This window comes from Bidens hawaiensis, unplaced genomic scaffold (genome assembly GCF_021521415.1).
Source record: "Bidens hawaiensis isolate Kalapana, Puna unplaced genomic scaffold, B.hawaiensis_p1.1 tig00037397_1, whole genome shotgun sequence".
NCBI classification, from domain to species: domain Eukaryota; kingdom Viridiplantae; phylum Streptophyta; class Magnoliopsida; order Asterales; family Asteraceae; genus Bidens; species Bidens hawaiensis.
The window spans coordinates 27,066-49,523 of NW_027496536.1; the positions used below are offsets into that span (position 1 = coordinate 27,066).

General features: G+C 33.7%; 1 protein-coding gene and 2 pseudogenes across 3 annotated transcripts in view; all 3 read right to left on the bottom strand.

Annotated features, from left to right (window-relative positions):
* Positions 1-661: 661 nt before the first annotated feature.
* LOC143589361 (putative lactoylglutathione lyase, chloroplastic) lies at positions 662-6,271 on the bottom strand (annotated as a pseudogene). The gene is made up of 9 exons (XR_013145272.1): positions 6,099-6,271; positions 4,122-4,326; positions 3,921-4,045; positions 3,698-3,762; positions 2,671-2,884; positions 2,526-2,573; positions 1,172-1,279; positions 879-1,019; positions 662-709 (listed from the first exon to the last, which is right to left on the bottom strand). The product of XR_013145272.1 is annotated as a putative lactoylglutathione lyase, chloroplastic (transcript).
* An 800-nt stretch (positions 6,272-7,071) lies between these two features.
* LOC143589360 (uncharacterized) lies at positions 7,072-7,823 on the bottom strand. The gene has a single exon (XM_077070141.1). The coding sequence runs from the start codon at positions 7,671-7,673 to the stop codon at positions 7,116-7,118; it is 558 nt and encodes a 185-aa protein (XP_076926256.1). The 5' UTR covers positions 7,674-7,823; the 3' UTR covers positions 7,072-7,115.
* Positions 7,824-9,314: 1,491 nt separating this feature from the next.
* The window catches only part of LOC143589357 (ninja-family protein mc410-like), a 56,091-nt pseudogene continuing 42,947 nt past the window's right edge, over positions 9,315-22,458 (bottom strand). The window contains exons 3-4 of the transcript XR_013145270.1: positions 10,120-10,588; positions 9,315-9,751 (exon numbers count right to left, since the gene is read on the bottom strand). The product of XR_013145270.1 is annotated as a ninja-family protein mc410-like (transcript). The remainder of the gene's footprint in view (positions 9,752-10,119; positions 10,589-22,458) is intronic.

Here is a 22,458-nt window from a genome sequence, read left to right on the forward strand (position 1 = left end):
GACCGAACACAAAGTGAAAACTGAAACTGTTATTAAAAAACCAAAATGTCCGTTTTTGATATAGTTTCAACCCAAAATCGAATCAAACTGACTCATGCACCCCCCCCCCCCCCAACCCCAACCTAGGTGGTGAGAACTCATGATCAAGCTCGAATCGAGTTGTGGCCCTGAAAATAAGTTTATTTAATAAGTGATCTGAACCCAAGCTTCATTTATCGATCTAGAATTGAATCCGAGCTAATTGTTTATGTAACTTCACTTGATAATCTAATACATAAAATATTCAAGAAGGGATATCAACATTCAAAAAATCGACTCAAAACGCCTACCAGCAAACCACTAAAACCAATACAAAACCGAAAAAACCAGACCATAATACGTGTAAACAAAACTAGTTTTTGATAATTTGTGGTGTTAAATAAACATGGAATTGTTAGGATCTAATTATTACACCCCACAAATGACAAATTCTACAATGCTATTTTTCTCTTTTTTTTTCCTTAATTTCACAAAAAATAAATACACATTATTAGCCACTCTACCAAGATTTCAATTTGTGACAAGTAGCAACCACATCTCAATTATCTACAAAATGGCGCGCGTGGTGAAGCCCAACGATTGCTACAATTTGATAAGCGAGTTTCGGCCCGATTGAGTAACTTTATCATCATTCTAGTTCTTTCCAAAAATCGACATTGTCAACGAAAACCTACAATATGTCAACGAAAACATTACAAAAACGACTATGTTATTCAACTAGGTGGTAGAATGGGTCGAGTTGGCCCAAAAGGTGTTTGTGGGTCAACCCGACCTTGCCCGGCCCGTTTCAACCTGACCCAATTTAACCAGTTAGCTGACCCGTTTGAAAGTGAGCTTACCGTTTTCCAGCCATCAGGGTCCAAACATGCTGTAATTTTGGTGTTGATACCAGGTAAGGGCCCGGGTTCTCGGGTAACTTTCCCGCCAAAAAGTTTAATCACTTCTGCAGTTTTATAAACATCATCTGTGCCTATTGCTATCTGTTATTAACCAAAACAAAAGGTCAGCAAATTTAACTGATTAATATCAATGCAAAATAATAATAATAAAAATAATAATTAATTAATTATTATTATTATTATTAATTATAATAATAAAAATAAAAATAAAAATAAAAATAATGTTGGTTGACCTGAGCATACGCGTTTCCTTTGTCGTATTCTGTGACCCCATAATTATAAGTCAACTCTAGTACAGCATTTTTATCCTCTGGTCCATAACCCATCATTGCAATGGTGTACTGCAGAATCAACCAATTGCTTTGTTTGAATTAAAATAAGAAATAATAACGGCTTATTAATGAAGATGATACTTGTAAAATATAAAAATTTGAAAACATGAAAAATTCAAGATCCCAAATAAGAAAAATAGTAAAATACCGCCTCAATTTACGCTATAAATGAACTGAACGCTAGAAGGGAAGTTCGTTTATTTAATAAACGAACAAGCACCGACAAATTTTTTTGTTCATTTAATTGAACAAACGAAAACACATATATTCTTCATTAGTTTACGTTTGCTTAAGTTTGTTAATTCACGTTCATTAATATATTCATTTAAATTCTTAGGTCTATAACAATATAGTCTATTTTTAATAACTTTTTAAGCCTAACACATTGCTGTTCATATTTACTTTTAATTGGTTTAAACTCAGTTATGTTCTTTCATCTATGTTCAGTTACACTCTTCGTGGACCGTTTGTTTATACTGTTAACACACGAACAAGAACATACACAAACATGCTCATCATCTTAACACAAACGAGCACGAACAAGAAAACCTTGTTCGTTTAATTGTCCGTGTTGGATCATTTGTTTGGTTAAAGTTTAACAAAGAAACAGTTAAACGAACAAACACTAACATACTACGTATAAAAAAGAAAACTAACGCCTGCAAATGGAAAGCCTACAATTTTTGTCCTTGTTTTAACTTTTTAGTGGATAAATAAGCACTAAACATGATTAAAAACAATATTATCACATAATTAGTTTAAAAATCGATTTACAAGATTGTTTGAAGTAAATATAAAATTCATGTTCACAAGTTAAGAAATTGAACATGTTCGCTTATGTTCGTTCGTTAACAGTATAAATGAATGGTTAACGAACATAATTAAATACACGGTTGACGAACGTAAATAAACTAACATAACTGAATATATATTAACATAACTGAGCTAAAACCAATTTTAAAGTGAATTTGAACAACAATTTTCGGCCTAAAAGATTAAAACTAGACTAAATTGTAATGTGCTTTAAAATTTTGGATGAATATATTAGCAAACACAAACACTCGAATTTAAACAAGCGTAAACTAACGAACAAATATAAACGAATTTAAATGTGCAAACGTAAACGAACGTTCACGAACATAAATGAACGAACAGGAAATATGTTCATGTTAGTTCATTTATTAAATAAACAAATATAAACAAACGGTACACTGAATGTTTGGTTCGTTTACATTCCTACTTTTATCAATTTTACCTTGTATTCAGGGTTATCTCTTCGGCGAAGGAGCTCCATACCAAAAGCCTAAAGTACATATATGATTAAAAGAAATAAATGCATACCACTAAAATGAATAGAATGTGATAAAAACATTTTTATTGAGAAAAAGTGAAGAACTAACCTTTTCATGAAAGGCTATGGAACGATCAAGATCTCCAAACACGAAGCATAACTTGACAAAGGGGCTCGGGAGTGGGGCCCCTTTCTATAAGCTCAAATTTATAACCATCAGGATCTTCAATAAACGCAATAACAGTTTTTCCACCTTTAACCGGACCTGCTTCCCGGGTTACAGTGCCACCCTTGGCCTTTATGAGATCGACCGTCTTAGCAACCTGTATCATGTTCGTTGGTTAAATTTAAGCCGAGCAAACGATCGAATACAAACAGTTAAACAGACGAGGTTTTCGTGTTTGTATTCGTTCAATAAAAAAATGAAAATGTCCATGTTTGTTCATTAACGATATAAACGAACGGTCGTAACTGAACATAAATGAACAAATGAGGCCTAAAAAGTTATTAAAACTAGACTAAGTTGTAATTGACAAAAAACCTATAAATGAATACATTAACTAACAAACTTAAACAAATGTAAACTAACAAACACATACGAGACAAATTTAAAGGAGCGAACATTCACGTTCATAATTACACGAACGAGATATGTGTTTCTGTTTGTTCGTTTAAATCAATGAACATTTTTTTCTGTTCATGTCCGTTCGTTTATTAAATTGGTTTATTAAATAATCAAACGTAAATGAATTATGAACTATAGCTGAATGGTTCACGAATAGTTCACTGAACGTCCGGTTCATAATTTCATATATAGACCTAAAATGCATCAATGTCATAGAGTCGTATATATGATTATAATCACACACACACACACACACACACACATACATAAACAATTAAAAATACAAATAGATGAATTAACAAATAACAAACGAGCCAAGCTCGTGCTTAATAACTACTCATGAGGGAGCTCAAGCCTTAAAAATAGAGCCAAAACGAGTCGAGCTTGAGCTCTCTGTAAGTTAAACTAGCCAATCTTAAGTCTAGTCGAGCTCGGCTCGTTTACACCCCTAATGCAGATCCAATAGTATGCAAGAAACCTAGAGAACTCAAATGGCCTAAGTTTCACTCACATCATCAACCGCAACGCCAAAATGACCAAATGCAGTTCCAATGTCATATTTGTCAACTCCATAATCTGCAAGCAAAAGTGCACATTACTAATAAGTGGAGGAAAGAGAATATGAATTAGATCACATGTTTTCATACATAAAAGAATTGTGGAAATTTGGTGTCAACATTTATAATATTCATAAAAATTTGTGCATTACAAACAATAGTTTAAAGATGGCTTACTATATGTGAGTTCAATCACAAAGTGAGAATCTTCTGGTCCGTATCCAAGAAACGCATTTGTGTCTCTCTCCTCAGGAATGTCTCGTTTTCTCAACAGTTTCATCCCTAAACACTCGGTATAAAACCTGCAAACATAACTCAATCAATATTCATATATTAATTAAAACTTTAAAAATTAACATGTTTAATTTAAAATGTTACTTTATTGTTCTGTCCAAGTCACCAATGCGGTAAACAACATGAAGCAATCTTCTCTCGTCTTTTTTTACCCATTCCAATGCATTTTCCTGGGTGATTGTTGTGCTTTCTTGAGCCATGCTTACAATTGTTTTAGCTGAGGTAATGTTTCGTTCTTGTCTGAACATCTTGCAAGATTTAAAACCAAAACATTGCGATTGTGGTCCCACTGGGCAAATATACAAAATCACAAACAAGAGAATATTAATAGCGTATAAATAACTAAACATGAGAAAGAAATCATATATGCAGCACTATTTTTTTTTTTAATTTTAATACACATATAATCAGCATATTGTTATACTGACACTGCATTACATCAGAATACATACATATAATAATATATATCACGCACACATAGTGTATTGAGTTCTTGTATCTCTCAGTTTGTGTCAATTTAATCAGAATTTCAGAAATAAATAGAGGATTGTGAAACAAGCTTAAATTTAAGCTTAGGGTAATCAAACCTTTTAAACAAATTCAGTCTAAAGCAATAAACATTTCTCAAATACACTTGTCACAACATTCCTACATGTTCATAAGTCATAACAACAACTCAAATAAAAACACCTAAATTGAATAAGCGCGGTTAAACTCATGGATTCTTAGCAGAAACTAAACCTAATTTTGCAAACTAAAGCCAAATATCAATCAAACAACACCTAAATTAGGCAAAACTAATCAATTCTAACCTAATTTTGCAAGCTAAAACCAAATATCAATCAAACACCACCTAAACTACACTAATGCGGTAATATTCATCGAGACTGAACTTGATTTTGAAAACTAAAGCCAAAATATTAATCAAATATCACCTAAATTACACTGATGCGGTAATACTCATCGAGACTAAACCTAATTTTGCAAACTAAAGCCAAATATCAATCAAACAATACCTAAACTACACAAATGCCATAAAATTCATCGACACTAAACCTACTTTGGCAAACTAAAGCCAAAATATCAATCAAACAGCACCTGAATTACACTAGTGCGGTAATATTCATCAATACTAAACCTAGTTTTGCAAACTAAAGCCGAATATTAATCAAACAGCACCTAAACAATACAAGTTCCGTAATATTCATCGAAACTGAACCTAATTTTGCAAACTAAAGCCAAATATCGATCAAACTACACCTAAATTACACCAACGCGGTAATATTCATCGAGACTGGACCTAATTTTGCAAACTAAGGTCAAATATCAATCGAACAACACCTAAACCTACACAAATGCGGTACAATTCATCGAGACTTACCTACTTTGGCAAACTAAAGCCAAAATATCAATCAAACAACACCTAAATTACACTAATGCCGTAATATTCATCGAGATCAACCTAATTTTGCAAACTAAAGCCAAAGATCAATCAAACAACACCTAAATTACACCAATGCAGTAATATTCATGGAGACTGAACCTAATTTTGAAAACTAAAGCCAAATATCAACCAACCAACACCTAATTTACATAAAGCGGTCCAATTCCTCGAGATTAAACCTAATTTTGCAAACTAAAGCCAAGTATCAAATAAACAACACCTAAACTACACAAATTCCGTAATATTCAACATTCTAAACCTAATTTTGCAAAATAAAGCCAATAATCAATCAAACAACACCGAAATTACACAAATGCGGCAAAACTAATCGATTCTAGACCTAATTTTGCAAACTAAAGCCAAATATCAATCAAACAACATCTAAACTACACAAATGCGGTAATATTCATCGATACTAAACCTAATTCTACAAACTAAAGCCAAATATCAATCAAACAACACCTAAATTAGGCAAAACTAATCAATTCTAAACCTAATTCTACAAACTAAATCCATATATCAACCAAACAAACACTTCCAATCCACATACGCATACAACCGCCGCATAAACATCAACGAAACAAATCAAAACCGATTCATAATCTCATATTCCATACCACTGGACGCAAACCGAAGCGAATTGAACCGCAAAGAAGACGAATTGCACGTGGAGACTCTCCCACCAAATCGAGTTGAACCGAAGGATGAATCGATCGACGGATGAATCGATGACGTCATCGGTAAAATCTGCACCATAGCGAATATGAGTGTAATCAGTTCGAGAAGTGTGTGTGTGTGTGTGTGTGTGTTAAAAGAGAATTTGGTGTTATCGTTGTTTAGGGGGTGTTTGGTTGCGGGTTTGGAGGTATTTTTAGCTGGGATAATATTGTGTGTTATTGAACGTCGTTGTGTTTGGTTGATTTTTAGCTGGGATAACATCCGTGTTCTTGAACGCCGTTGTGGATATGGAGTTTTTATAGGTATTTGCCCCATTTTGTAGTGACTCGTTGAATTAAGGCGTAACGGGTAGGCGTTTTATTCGGTTTTTGGTTTGTTTGATTTAATGTTTTTTGCCGTTAAAAGATAATATTTTTTTTAATCCGTATCTATATCGATCTAGACTCTTCAGTATCAGTATCAGGATCAGGATTTATTGATTTTGCCATTTTGGTATTGGGTAAAACGTAAAAATGATATATTTACTAGTATTTTTTTTTTTGGATATTTATGTATTTTGATATTTGGTATCCAATAGCCATCACCATTTTGGTTCTCTCTCTAGGGAGGTCGGAGTTTGACTTGAAAGCGAGAACTTTGCCGGTGCCCCTTACATGATTAGGAGTAGTTAAAAAATTGATAATTTGCAATAAAATTATAATTAATATTTTTCTTTTATATTTCACTCCTATTTTACAAGAAAGGTAAATGTACTTGCGCATATAAGAAAAACACAAAATAAGCTTATCCATTGAATGGGAGTACATTCATGGTCTCTTTTAAGCAATGATACAATGATTAATGCATAAGGTAATGCATAAGGTACAACTTTAATGCTAGATGAGGAAACTAAAGGATGAAGGGACAACAAGAATATCCACTCGTAGCTTATAATCAATCATGTAAACAAAGCAAAATCAACAAGAATCGAGTCTCGGTTTCTTCCTAATGGATATCGAGCCTTTTATATGATCCCTAAAGATCTTGATCTCAGAACAATCTCTTAAATCTTCAAGACTGATATACTGTTGTCTCACCATTCTCGAAAAATCACCTGCAGTGTCATGTACCCAAATATAAGGATGACATGTTTCATCATAGTAGTACAAGAAGCTCCTAGCTCTACCACCATTATCACCACCTTTATCGCCACCACCACCATTTCCACCACTAGGAACATAGGCCTTGTAAATCTTCTTGCTTTTCAACCTCTTTGACGAGCCAGGCTTAAGTGTATGAACCTTCTTTAATATCGACCCCACTCTTATCTGCAACTCAATAGACCTGTCACTCATGTTCCAAATCCTCGTACCAATCCCTGAAACCTGAGCATGATCCCGACATCCATTGAAACACTTCGTGATCGACAAACAAGTTTGCATTTTGGCTCTATGAAAGTGTATTGATTTGTTCTTGTTTTTAGGGTCATGGGAGGATCTTTGATACATCAAAGATAAGTTTGAAGATTTTGGCATGGGAAGTGGTAGGGTTCAAGAACCATTAAAGGGTAGAATAGATAGAAATTTGGCACTAAAATATAGTGGAAAAAGTGGTGTCATTTGAAACTTTTTTAAAGCTTCATGATGAAGTGTTACATGATGTTGCTTCCTCTTTCATCATTTTGATTCATAAGAGCTTCCTCCATATTTACTTGACTTTCAAGATTCCTAAACTTTGTTTGGTAAATTATAATAAATTAAATATTGTTTTGGTCATTTTTGTTTGTGATTATCTATGTGAATGCCAGAAATATTATTTTTGTTTTTATAGATATTAATGTGTAAAAGTATAAAATTTGTAATTTTTTTTTCTAAAAATAAATGGCGGGCTCGATTTTTGCCGCACTCAAACTCAACATTTCAGCTAGTTAAAATAAACGAACCGAATAGAGCTGACTCGTTTAATTTTCAGCCCGAGCCCAACATTCTTCACCTCATTCTGCTCTATTTACAACTTATTATAAATAAACTAATGTTGCTACTTCACTTTTATAGATGTTGAGCTTGAGCGCGGCTCATAAAAAATCGAGCCAACCATTTATATTTAGAAAAAAAATAAATACAAATTTTATACTTTTACACATTAATATTTATAAAAAAAATAATATTTCTAGCATTCACATAGATAATTTATAAAATATAAAAATTATAAAGTATTAAAACTCAGGTTATATAATTTAGCTATTTAAAATTTGATGCATACAAACATTCTTTGTTCATTTATGTCAGTTTATTTATTTTTGAACGGTAAATTAGCCTACACCTAAAATACTTCTATAAACCATCTATAGCTACTGCTTCTATAATTCGGACTCTTTTATGTCCATTACCCAAGGGTCGTGTCAGTTTATTTATGGATTCATTTTTTTTGAACGATAATTTTTGTTGTGAACATTTATTTGAAAGAGAAACATGAACACGTTCATTTTCTAAAATCAAAATGAACGAAAACAAGAAACTCCATCCATTTACTTATTTGTGTTCGTCCTGTTTAACTTAAACAAAGAAACACGAACATGAACTGTTCATGTTCGTTCGGTCCATCTAAACGTCTTACGTCTAATTGTACTCAAATCAACTTGATAGGGGAAAAGCATAACCCAAACTGACCCATTTGCCCGTAAAATGAATTTAAACAAAAAATAGATTAGCCTTCTTTAAATATATTGCAAATAAATTATTAAATGTTTAGATTGCATCGAAACAGAAGGCAAGCGAGCAACAAGCTGCGCCGCTATCCCTTTTTGAATTGCAAAACCCAATTTTTTAAAAACTACATTTGCTGATCTTGGAGTCATAACATTACTATGCATGACCCGCTGAACACGGATAAGTAACTCCACAGCTCCAAACATAAGAAGTTCAACTACAAATAATCAAACCAATGCATTACATATACTGATATACAACTTACTTTATACCTATGAATGGATAATCTATGAATTTACATATGTATGTAACATATATAGATAATTTTATATCTATCTCACAAGTGACAAAATCATAAGCACTTGTATTTGCAACAAATGCCACTATTATTATTATTATTATTATTATTATTATTATTAATGTTTCTAAATAAAAAATAAAAAAAATACATAACATTACTGTTTTCAATCAATTCTGAGCAGATGCAGTCGGTTTACCATTCGAAAACGACCAAAACCCGCACCCACAATGTTTAGACTCGGTTGTTCTTCGGCAGCATGCCGAACAAATTCTTCTGGTGACATGTGGGACCCGTGACGAGCACATACAATACGAATTTGACTCGCATTGTATTTATATTTAACACCAGATATTGTTTTCCCGTTTGGGCCTGGGCCCGTTTGGTAAATTTGGGGCCGACCCGGTTCCTCCAATTTTTTATTCTGCAGCTATACCAGGCCTTATAGCTGGGTACTCAGGAAAAAGCCCATCAGGCTTTGACTGGTCGTTTACGTTTATACCCTTTGTGTCAGCTTCTGTATGCATTGATGGCCCGTCTTCGTTGGTCTTTTTACCGTCACCCTTGGTTCTATTAAATGGGTTCGGCCCGATTACAAGCATCACAGCTGTAATAATAAATAAAATAAGTTAAAAAAGATTAAAAAATTAGAAATAAATAATTGTGATCAATCATTTACTTGAAAGAAAATTGCACAAATGGTCCTTGTGATTTGACCATTTTGCAAGTTTGGTCCCCCATATTTAAAAAATTGCAAACTTAGTCCAAACATTTGTGAGAGAGTTGCACGTTTAGTCTCAACCTTTAATCCCAATTAGTTTTTAACGAAAAAGTGATGTCATCAAGTTCAACTATCCTAATCTTTAAATGTTATATCAAACAAATAAACGAAAGAAAAAAAATGTAAAATGACAAAAATACCCTCATTTACGCAATTTTTTCTTTATTTGATGAATGCGGTATTTACAGATTTACCTGCAGATACACTCGCCACCTGGACCGGAGTGTAACTAAACATCAATGGCAAGATTGCAGGAATCACAGGCTGCTGACTTCCCGGAACAACGTTTGACTCTTTGACCGATAACGAATAAGGAAAATTCACAGCATTTGCTGATTGACCGGGAAAAAGTCCAACAGTAAATGCCTTTTGACTTTGCAAGTCAACACCAGTTGACTCAGAATCTGCCATATCTTCTTTACAGCAGTTGACCCGTCATCTGCGATAATTATGATTTGTGGAGCCCACGGTTTAATATGCAAACTAGCAAGATATCCGTCTCGTCCATGTCGTTTTTGATTATTAACTTCATCAAACGTGTTTTTACGTTTGGTATCGACCTCCATATTAGAAGGTCCGGTTGAAAGAAAGATTGTTTCTTCTGGTTTCAACTGTTGACTTCTTGAGACGACCGTTGACTCGTAGGCGCCACATAGGGGTGTTCTTCGGGTTAAGTTTTCGCGTTTCAGGTTTTTCGGGTCACTTTGTTCGGGTTTTTGGCCAAGAAAAGTGACCCGATAAGTATAACGAACCCATATAAATGTGCGTTGGTCGGATTCGGGATTAAATGTAAAATGAAAAAAAAAAAATTTTCACAAAATGTTATCATGCTACTGAATATATTATAAAAGTTCAAACATCATATGATAATATTCAAAAGTGCTATAACTAACTATAAAACATAATATCTTAAACACCAAATACTCAAAACCAAAACACGTTTATAAAGAAAAGACAATAAATGTTCGGGTTGTTTTCGATTTTCGGGTTTTGGGTTGTTCGGGTCGGGCTGTTTGGGATTTTTGTTGAGAAATAAATAACCCGATAGCCGATCCATTTAAGGTTTGGGTTGGCCGGGTTCAGGTTTTTCGGGTGTTTTCTAATTTGGGCTTCGGGTCAGGTTCGATATTCGGGTACGGCTAAAAAACTCTTCGTTATATCCATATAGACAAATAACAAAAATGCTACTAAAATTAAATAAATAACATTTTTAATTCACTTTTAGCAGGCAATCTAGTTACACAATCACAAAACATCAAATCCAATAAATATATAATATCAATTTCCTAAGGATTAATTTTATAATACCCTTACAAACATTATAAATATCATATACCCAAAGCAAAACTTGAAATATCATAAATATCCTTACAAGGTAACTAAAATATCATATATACCCTTATAAAACAGTTAAAGTATCATATTACCCTATTCATTAATAATTATTTAATGACCATTTTATCGTTATTTTTCAAAAAATTTTAACTTTCATGTATGCTCATTTTAACGAATAGACATTCTACCCCTTCTCGTTACATAATGTGTTTATACCCTATGTTATTATTTTTATTTTAATCGACTTTTCTCACATTTAACTTTAACGATAACCAAATCGTCTCTCGTCACTTCTTCAAGATTGCAAACCATTCGAAGATTTACGCATCAAATGGTCTACCTTATAAACCTTTTATCGCATCTAACCAAACAAGAGTAATATGGCCATTTTTTGAAATTTTTTTAATGAATTGGGTATATATGATATATTAATAACTTTGTAAGGGCATATATGATATTTTAGTTTTGCATGGGTATATATGATATTTTTAATATCCGTAAGGGTATATATGAAATTGCCCCATTTCCTCAACCAGAAGCACAATTAATGTAAAAAAGTTTATCCGATTGAAACCAATTACAATTAAGAGATAACTTGGAAGATTCCCGACGCGTTGCGCCGGGTTGATGTTATTGACAGTCATACTTGTATAACTTATCAAATCGTGTGGTGCATTAGCGAGTCGAGGTGAATTCGATCGACGCCGGGTTATAAAACCAGCAACAACCCTCCTCCCCTCAAAAAATAAATTGTTAACGTAAAAATATAACAAATTTACATAACAAAACACGAGTTGAGGTTACGAAACCGATGACACTTCAGTTGGTATCTGGTTACAGTGCCAAAAATAAAGCAAACCGTAAATTCGTCCAAACCTGAATAAAACAATTTAACATATTTAAATATAAAAACAATGTGGCGAATAGAAAAAAAATGTGCGTCGCAGTTGCGAAATGATACGAATTCGCTGATTTTGGAATCGAGAAAAAAAAAGTGATAAAAAAATCGCGCGTTGCGTTTGCGAATTAATGCGAATTCGGCCGGAATTGATGTTGCCGACACTACATCATACACAAAAAACTATGTGTCGTGGTGACGAATCAACACGAGTTAGGTTGGTATCAAGTTACGACATCGAAATTAAAGTAGTAAGTTAATTCGTCCACACTCAAAATACAACAAATTAACATACTTACTTAAAAAAGATTGTGGCGAAAATCAAAAATATACACGCGTTGTGAACTCGACTTGACGCGAACTCATCCAGTGGACAAAAAAAAAACTCACGGCGAAACAAACCTTAGGTCGCGACCGCGAGCTTACGTGAATTTGGCCATAATCATTTGACGGTATCATCGTTAAAAAATGCGTATTTTCGGCGACGAACCAACGCAAATTTAAAAACAAATGGCAGATAAAAGCAAATAAAAAAAGCCGACTAACCACGTGAGGCTACATGGACCAATCACGTGGTTGCGTCGCCAATTATTATATTATAGTAATTTGATTGAACAACAGTGAAGATTGGAAGTTGAATTTACCGGAATTTAATGGAGGATGAAACTCTAGGTGCCAATTGGGAAGAAGGATGGTGTGTAGTATTTCTTTATTGTTATTAGTTGTTTTTTAACTGGTAACAGTCTGCGGTATGGTTTGACTGGGTGGTCGTGTAAGCCGACCCCGGTTTGGAACCCTGAGAGTTTCTTCCGAAGGATATAACCTCTGATTCCTGGGTCCTCGCTCTTAATTTTAAACTCGGGTTCTCGATCCATATTGTTTTTAGTTAATAGTAATAGTTATGTTCGGTAGGGTTATCGATCTTAATTTTAAAGTAGGTTAGGTTAGGTTAGGTTAAAGTTTGTATTGTGAAACTAGATCAACTTGTTTTGGTTTTGTCTTCGGTTTAGATTTTCGAAAAGTTAGGGTATGGGTTCAGTCTGGTACTCTGGTTTCCACTTGATGCATACCGGTTCTTCTAGTAGTTCTTTTGGTAAATAAAAGATTATGAAAAATACATACGATATTAGTGCGCGAAACTTAGACGAAAACACGGCCAGGAGTGGGCTCAAAATATTCGGACGGAAACTGGTAAATTTATGTTACGTATAAATATTTTTGGATAAAAACGTACAAATTTACACTACTGAACAATGGGGAAATATAACGACCCTAGACTTAAATAAGAGAAAAGATTATCCTCTCCTCCTATATAATAAAAGAAGAAAGGTTGTGACACTTGTCACCTTCTCACAAGCCATGTACACATGTCATGCTGAGAGAGTGTTTGCTGAGTTGGCAATCAACGAAGCTGTACACGCCCTTTTTTTTCTCATTCATCCTAATTCTTCCCATAGAAGTTACACAAGGGCTTTCAAAATTCAAGCGTTTCACAACCTCCAAGAAAACAGACGACTTGATTTTTGTTAATTGTAAGTTCAAACGCCCGAATTGAAGCATCGTTTCGTCGTTTTAGAGCATCGTTTCGAGCTAATTTTACATCAATCGACTCGTATCCTCCTCCGGATCAAAAGCCTTAAAACATTAGTTTGAAATTCGGAAAAAAGTATAACGCCGTTAAGTCATTTTTAACGAGGGACCATTGGAAGCCAACTTTTTTAAATTTGGGACCGCCAGTGGTGATAAAATGAATAGGGATTATTATCGGCCAATATCAGTTAGTAGGGATTATTAAAATCCAATAAACCTAAATATTTTGATTGTATTGACATAAATACATGCATATTTTTAATCCTTATAATTTAGGTAATTATTTATTTAATTAAAGAATGTAATAATATGTTTTGATTATGCTGACATAAATATGTGTTCATTAAAAATAGAAAATAGTTTGAGCGGGAAATTTATGATAGGAATCAATCTTCAAGTGACACATATCCTAGTTATTTTCTTTTATTAGAATAGATAGATATAATGTTTATGTATCTATAGTCATGGTCATTTTATTATTGTTATTTATTATAATTTTCTTAGAACCTAGTAAATCTACACTATCATTTTCTATCCTTCTACATAACCACCCTGGACTTAAATATATGGTTTTTGGGTTAACCTATTTAAGAAGTCATCGAATGAATCCAACGGAGAAAACAATACGAGACTGAGAGAGACTGCAAAACTTACATAAACTGTTGTTTCTAGAAACTTAAGGTAGTGTTTGGTATGCAGCAATGAAAAGAGGAATGAAATGATTTATTACATGGGAATGAAAAATGTGATGTTTGTTTGCTCAATGGATTGGAATCATTCATTACACATGGAATCCCATTCCATCAAAACAATTCATTCCCACCTCCTTCTTTTTTTCATTCCATTCCTCCTTCACCATACTTTCTCAACAACTCCACAACTTAACAACAACCACCACCACCACTACCATCTCCACCACCACCACCACCACCTGACTGCCACTACCAACACCGTCTCCACCACCACCACCTTACCACCAGCCCTACCGCCGACGCCGCCACCACCACCACCTTACAACCAGCGTTACCACCGCCACCGCCACCATCGTTGCAGTAACCACACAACCATTGTCATCACCGCCGCTTGGCCATCACCACCACCACCACCACCATTGTCGCTGCATGACAACCACCACCTAACCGCCACCACCGTTGCTGCTACCCTACCATTGCCATCACTACCAAGGCTACCACCGCCACCCGCACCACCACTACCACCACCACCGCCACCACCACAACTATCACCCCTACCGCCTGACCGCTACCACCACCACCACCTCCATCGCTACCACCATTTTCGTAACCGGAGCTACCACCACCTCCGTCGCCACCACCATTTTCGTCACCGGAGCTACCACCACCGCCACCGCCACCGTCGCCAATGTAGTTTTTTTTAAATAATAATTTTGTGACATCAGTGTTTTTATTATTTCTATTTCATTCCTATAGTTTTTTTTTTTAAATACCAAACAACATAAAGTAATAATTCATTTAATTCCTAAAGGTTAACCAAACAAGACAAAGGAATGTAATGATCCATTTCATTCCCTTGTTCATTCCATTCCTTCTCCCATTCCATTCCCTCTTCATTCCATTACCTCAAACCAAACATACCCTAAATGTCATGCCACTTGATTTTTATCAAAGTGCCACAGTATGATTTGTACCAAACAAAGTAAAATTACTTTTTACAGGGTTAAAATCACCAAACACATTAGCAATGTTTTCAGACCCGGCCTAGATGTCGACTCGGATGCCTTACCGGGACAACGGTCGGAGAGACTCGGGAGGGCGGACCGGTGTTGATCTGGATGACGTGTTATCTACCTATACGAATTAAAGAAAATAATTGTGGCACATGTCGCATTGTAGTTAAACCTCAAAACTTTTTTTTCTCCAAAACTAAGATCTTAATTGACCCAGTATATGTAATATTCATTTTCCTTTTACACTCTATTTTTATTATCTATACATTTTTATAAGAATAAATATTTACATATTATTTTACTATATATTCCAAAATACTTGGTGAAATCCAAAAACCAACAACCATGTTTGTTAAAGATTAAAAAAAAATATAATTTCAAATATTATCATTAACATACTGTACTATTTATATTGTTGAAGATTATAAAGAATTATAAAACTCGAATATGCTTTCATTTTATAAGCAATTTTTTTAATCATTAAAATACAAATCTACGCTTAAAACTTTGTCCATTTTCTAAAAAATCAATCCATTTATATAATAATAATAATATTATTATTATTATTGTAATTGTCATATAAATTTATAAATGATAAATATATGCTTTAAATCTATCAATTTATTTTTTCGGTTAATTTAATAAACCATGCATTTTTCGGTTAGTTTAGTAAATATATACCAATCACTTTCATATATAACAAAGTTTTTCATATTTAAGTTCTTGGTTTTTTTTATCAATGATTGTTTCGGGTTTTGTGGAACTTAAATTTGATTTTTATAGTCAAAAGTTGGTAAATAGATTGTTTGGTACAAGTTAACTACATTTGGGTCAAAATTTGTTACAAGCCAAAAATGGAAAATCTGAGTATTTTTAAAAGTTTGATAATGCAAATAGATTTATCGTCAAATTTGTTATAGGTTCAAAGTGTTGACTTGAAAATGTCAAACGGATGAAAGTTAGAATTTTAAATATAATTCGGGTTTCAAATTTATTTTCAATGACATTTTTGGAAATAATCAAAGGTTTGGGATTTGACAAATTGACTATTTTTCCTTCGACTATTAAAATTTAAGAAAATTTAGTGAACACTTCTGGCATGCCACCCCTAGTCCTATCAATGCTTCTAATTATTATCAAATTAGAAACATTTATGTCAGCATTAACTTTTTCTTCAATGATGATCAGAACGTTATATGGTAAGCATGTCATGCAAAACTATGCTCAAATGAAGCAAAATATTTACAAAACTGAATGGGTTAACATGAAATTTCTTATGTTGTTATTATGGCAAAGTCGAGAAGGCCCCTGAAACTTATCAAAATCTTTTTTTATGGTGTAGCTCAGAAAAACATTGTTCTTGAAGAACATCCGTGTTTATAATTTTAATATTAAATTGATAAATATATCAATAGAGGTAACGTTCCTTCGGTATTTAGGTTGTGTGGTTAGATCTACTAATGTATGAGAAGTCTTCTTCCTGAATTCTTCCAATTATACATATATGATACTGACAATGAAAGTTTCAATAGAAGGAGCACTCCCATGTATGTTTTTGCATGTGTATTTTTTTTATTATGTTCATTTAAAAAAAAAATCATTTTGTGGTATGAATAAAATCAATTTATGTACACATAGTATAGATATCAACATAGATGTAATACATTTTTTCATATATGTTATGTAATTATTTGTTTCATGTAATTTTATAATTTGTATAATCCCGTGTATTACACGGGCTCTAAAGCAAGTGTGTGTGTATATATATATATATAATCCAACATTTATTAATAATTTTTACAACTTCTAGTTCATGCTTATTTTGGTGGATGGATACACTATGGCTGGGCTTATGGTCCATAGTGTTGTTACATAAACACTAAAACAAGCATACCATGGTTGGGTTTTAAATCCACTCAGCTTCATCTTAATGATACTGTAGACTTGTGCTGCTTTCATAATAAAGACCATTGTTGTAAAATTCGCTAGTCGCTAGTTGAGCGGTGGGGTGGGGATTAGCGATTAATTGGGATTAATCAGGATTAGTCGGAATTAATCGGATCGGACTTTAATGTATATTTTCAGTTTTATACACACACACACACATATTTTTATATGTAATTTTCAATTTTATATATTCACATATAAATTTTGGCCGGAATATCATTGGAAACCGCTGAATTTAACCGGAATTTCATCGCAAACCGCCGATTTTGCTCGGAACCTCGCCAGAAAACGCTGACTAAGTCCGATTAATCGTGATTTTGGCCCAATTTGACCATTGACCTATTAATTGGCATACTAGCTCAAAATTAATCAGTGGGGGTGGGGACTAGCGATTAATCGGTGCTTAGTCAGGATTTTTGCAACACTGATAAAGACTAACGCAAGAGATGGAGACGAGTCTGATAAGAAAAATCGAAATCTACGGTTCACCCGGTGGGTCACCAGGTCCCGCCTGACCACCGCCCGCAAAACCCGGTCGGGCTATTAGAAAACGGATCAAATACCTTGACCCGGACCGGTATTAGCATCGGGTCGTGGTCGGACCGGTCCAACCGGCTAGGGTGGGCCGGGTTTAAAAACACTGCACATTAGGCTATGTGTAGCATGGAGCTGCAAATTTGGAGCGATTTTTGACATATGATGCCTAGTCAGCAAAGGAGAAATTTTTGTTCTAGGGTTGTAGTGGTGTTGTAGCTATATATATATATATATATATATAGACACACCACACAAGCCCCCCCTCCCCGCGCGCGGGTCGCTCCCTCTTATTGTGGTGGGGGGGGGGGTGTTTCAAAATAATCGCCCATTTTTCTCTCCTAGTACATATGCCCTTGCAATCTTATAATCATAAGTTTTACATAATCTCTTTGATTTTTTTTTTAATTTAGCTTTCTGGTAGGAAAAATAGTGTTTACTTTTATTTCTTAGAAATAATTAATTGCTTTATTGGTACAGTTCAAAATGGTGTGTCTTGAAAGTAGGCCCAATCAGCCCAACCCATTAAATAATCAATAAATATTTAAATGTCCCCAATACGGTCATTAGCCATATACTTATTTAATAGACCAACCAAAATACAACTCTATAAACATAATAATTCCCTTTGATTCAAACTTGAGGTTTAGATAGAAGTAGAAGGACAAGTGGAGGCACATCAAGAACTAGTAGTATTGATTATTATTGATCATAGTCACCAATTAGATAATAAGAAAGTTTAAAATATCTATAATAAGCTAAATATCATGATCACAATAGCGGACTAAAAGCTATGAAATTTGGGTGTAGGTCTTTTGTCAAAATGAGTAAAGCATTACAAGTATTATGCCCGTCCCCAGTCAACGTATTTTTCGCTTAACGTCGTAACTCTTTCTTTGCGAAGATGGGATAGAATAGCTGAGCAAAAACTTATAATAAAAAAATAATCTGACTGTAATAATCCATAAATCGATCTGATGAACACCTCTAACGGAACTTACCAAGTCGGACGTTAGCCGTATACTAAGTCAATCGAGTATAAGGTTAGTGTAAGGTTTTACTAGCCAAATTGAAATAATAGGTTATATCTTTTATCAGTCAGGTAATACAACATATGGTAATTTGAATTCTTGGCTTAAAAATTGTTGTTTATAAGAAGTGTCAAATTATGCCATTTTAGAGAGACGATACAACCTCTTATAGAAGAGCAAGGAATGAATATAAAGTGAATTTGTTAGCAACTACCCGAACCACTATATATCATTTGATTTAGGTAAATTGGAAAATATTCTCACATTTTATGTATTGGCCGATAATAATCCTACTTTTAATGATCCTTGCCAACGGTCCAACCGTTCAACTATTTTTCTCTCAGTGAACCTCCTTTAAAAAATACTTAATGTCGTTAAGTGTTTTTCTGAATTTCGAACCGATGTTTTAGGTCCTTTGATCGGAAGAAAGATACAAGTCCATTGATGTAAAACTTATATTGAAACGGTGATTTAAATGACTTGATTTTTGTTAATTGGAAATTCAAACACCCGAATTAAAACACAGTTTCGTCGTTTGGATTACCGTTTCGAGATAAGTTTTACATCTGTCGACTCGTAACCTTCTTCCGGTCAAAAGCCCTAAATATCGGTTTAAAATTCGGAAAAAAACTTAACGATGTTAAGTGTTTTTTAACGGAGGTCCATTAAGAGAAAAATAGTCAAAGTTGAACCGTTGACAGAGATTTTTAAAGATGAGATTATTATCAACCAATACCTAAAATATGGAATTATTTATTTTCAAATTGCCTTGATTTTATGATTGAATCTTTCGTACCTTGTTGTAAATATCTTAACTCGTTGAAAAGTTTGTTCATACTCTACAACATTTAGAAATAACTTATTCATCATGTCTATTGGAGTGTTCTAGCGATCAGCTCGGTACCGTACTGGTACCGGTACCGAAAATACCGATCCCGAAATTTACAAATTCTTGGTACCGGTACCGAAATATTCAGTTCGGTACCTGTACCGGGACGGTACCGGTATTGAAAGTAAAAATTCGGGAAATATCGGTATGGTACAGTACCAATCCCGAAACTCAAAACTTTGGTACCGATTCGGTACCGAAGGTACCGAATCGATACCGATTGGTACCGGTGCCGAATTTGCTCATCCCTAGAGTGTTTATATATATATATATATATATATATATTATATAGGAGTAAGAGACCTTTTAAATTTTAAGAGGTACCACTCTTTTTGTATATTATACAAGTAACAATGCATAGAATTTTAAGAATGTAGGGATAATATAGTATTTGCAAATTCAAAAATAATTTACAATAATGGTCCTTCAACTTCAATCAAGTTTTTTTAATTTATTAAATAGTTACACATTTTCCCTTCGTTCTAAACCAACTACCCCACGACTTTGTAACGGCCATAAGTTTTCACACGTTAATATTATTTCTAAAAAATTACACCATAAAAACGAGTATCTTATTCTCTTTAATTTGATTCACACGCTAATATTATTTGTAAAAAATTACACCATAAAAACGAGCATTTATTCTCTTTAATTTGAGTATGGTATTGCTGTAGTTTATTAATTTTTAAAAAACTAGCATGTTACGTGATTACCAGTTATTATTGGCAACGAGTCGGGCAGGTTTGGCTAATGGTGTCGAAGCGAGTTAGGATGAGTTAATACAAAAAAAAAGGTTAATTTAGTTCATGTTGGGATTGGTTTAGATCGAAAGGGGTCGTGTCATAATGGGCTTCGGGTAAAACGTTTTCGGGTCGGAACATGTACGTCAAAACGGATTGGGTTAAAAAGTAGTTTATTTGAAATTACTGTACATTTCCTCCTTGCTTCTTCATTGTCGCCAGCGGTTGTGCGCGTTCAAGCAACATTTACGCGGATGACATTGCTTATACATATCGGATTGCTCGCGTATAAGCATTATGTGGCTTGCTTAATGGCACCGTTTACACGCCCGATGCCACGTTAAATGCATACCACCGTCGGGTTATGCACGTACTATTGTGAGGTTACAAACATACTAACACCTGTTACGTTTGCACGTACACCGCTGCATCGCGCGGACACTTGGTTAGTTATTTTGAATATGTAAGACTCATATAATATATGTTCATACTTATATTAAAGGAAACAAAAACTTATTGAATATCAATGTTTAATACACGGGTTATGATCTAGTATTCGCATTAAGTGGAACAATAATAATTTGATATAAAAAATAATAATTTGATATCAATAAGTCAACCTATTCAATTTCAAATAGGAAAAGTTCATATTTAAACAATGATTTTCAGTTTTTTGTGTCATCAAGTGTGTCATTTCACATCACCTTTTTAATTGTAATGTTGGACGTTATTTTACTAATGTTTAAAGATAAAGATGATATTAAGCTATTATTAATTAACTTTATCTATCAAATTTTGTTACTGTTTATAAAAGTTTAAAAATTTAAACAAAAGATTAACAAAACATGTTAATTAAAGAATTGCTATTTATTTTGACAAGTGTGAGACCCGAACATGTTTGTTTATATGCTTTTTTTTAAGTAGAAATAACTACTTAAGCTTGTTGAAATATATACACAGCTAGTTTTAATGTCAACAATTTGACTCATATAACTGTTCTCTTATTCTTTGTATTGTTTGTTTACATGATGATGTAACAATGGTCCAATGTTAAGATCGTGAAAGGAGTTATGTTGTAGGGCATGAAGCCAAAATCAGTCAAGACTAAGGAGTTAATGTTTGACTAGATTTACAAGCCTTAGAAAGTTGAGAGACTCGTTATCGTAACACTGAAACTTGGAAGCCTTAACGTGCTTATCTTAGAAATATTGTTTGACTTTCTATTACAAAAAGAAAATAACGAAGAAACAAGAACGGATCCCTCAATCTCGCAAAAGTATTTCTTCTTCGTAAATTCTCTTTTCTCTAAGGTCATTTGGGAATGATTTTGTAGCTATAAAGGGCGTGCTTTCCATATTAAAGGAAGAAACCAGGGACGCCAACGATGTATTCTTTAATCTTTCATGTTATACTTAGGATTTCATCCCATTTGTCTTCAAATCCTATAACCTATATTAATTTGGTTTTAGTTTGATCATTGGAATTACAGAAAGCCTTTGATTACATGTTTGTACACAAACAAAGCTTGGCCTCAAAAGGTTGGTGTAGTAAAGTTTTTTTTTTTGATATGCAAGAGACAAAACATCATGAAAGTTGTCACTTAAGTCATTTATCAGATTATCAAAAACAGAACAGAGGTAATACGACACTAAAGTAGCAACCACTATAAAGCTTTTTTAAACTTTGTCTCTTTATTTAATAATATTTAATTATTACAAACAAAACAAGGGTTACAAAAGAAATAACAGGTACAGTTTATTACCTTCAAATCTTTTTTATATTTGCAAACATGCATGTTATGATAATGAAACTCTTAGTTTCTTTGTCAGTTGATCTTATATCGAGTGAGCAGTCGTGAACACCG

What these genes read in the sequence shown, in the direction of transcription:
- LOC143589360 (XM_077070141.1), bottom strand. Translation starts at nt 7,673, where the DNA reads ATGCCAAAATCTTCAAACTTATCTTTGATGTATCAAAGATCCTCCCAT.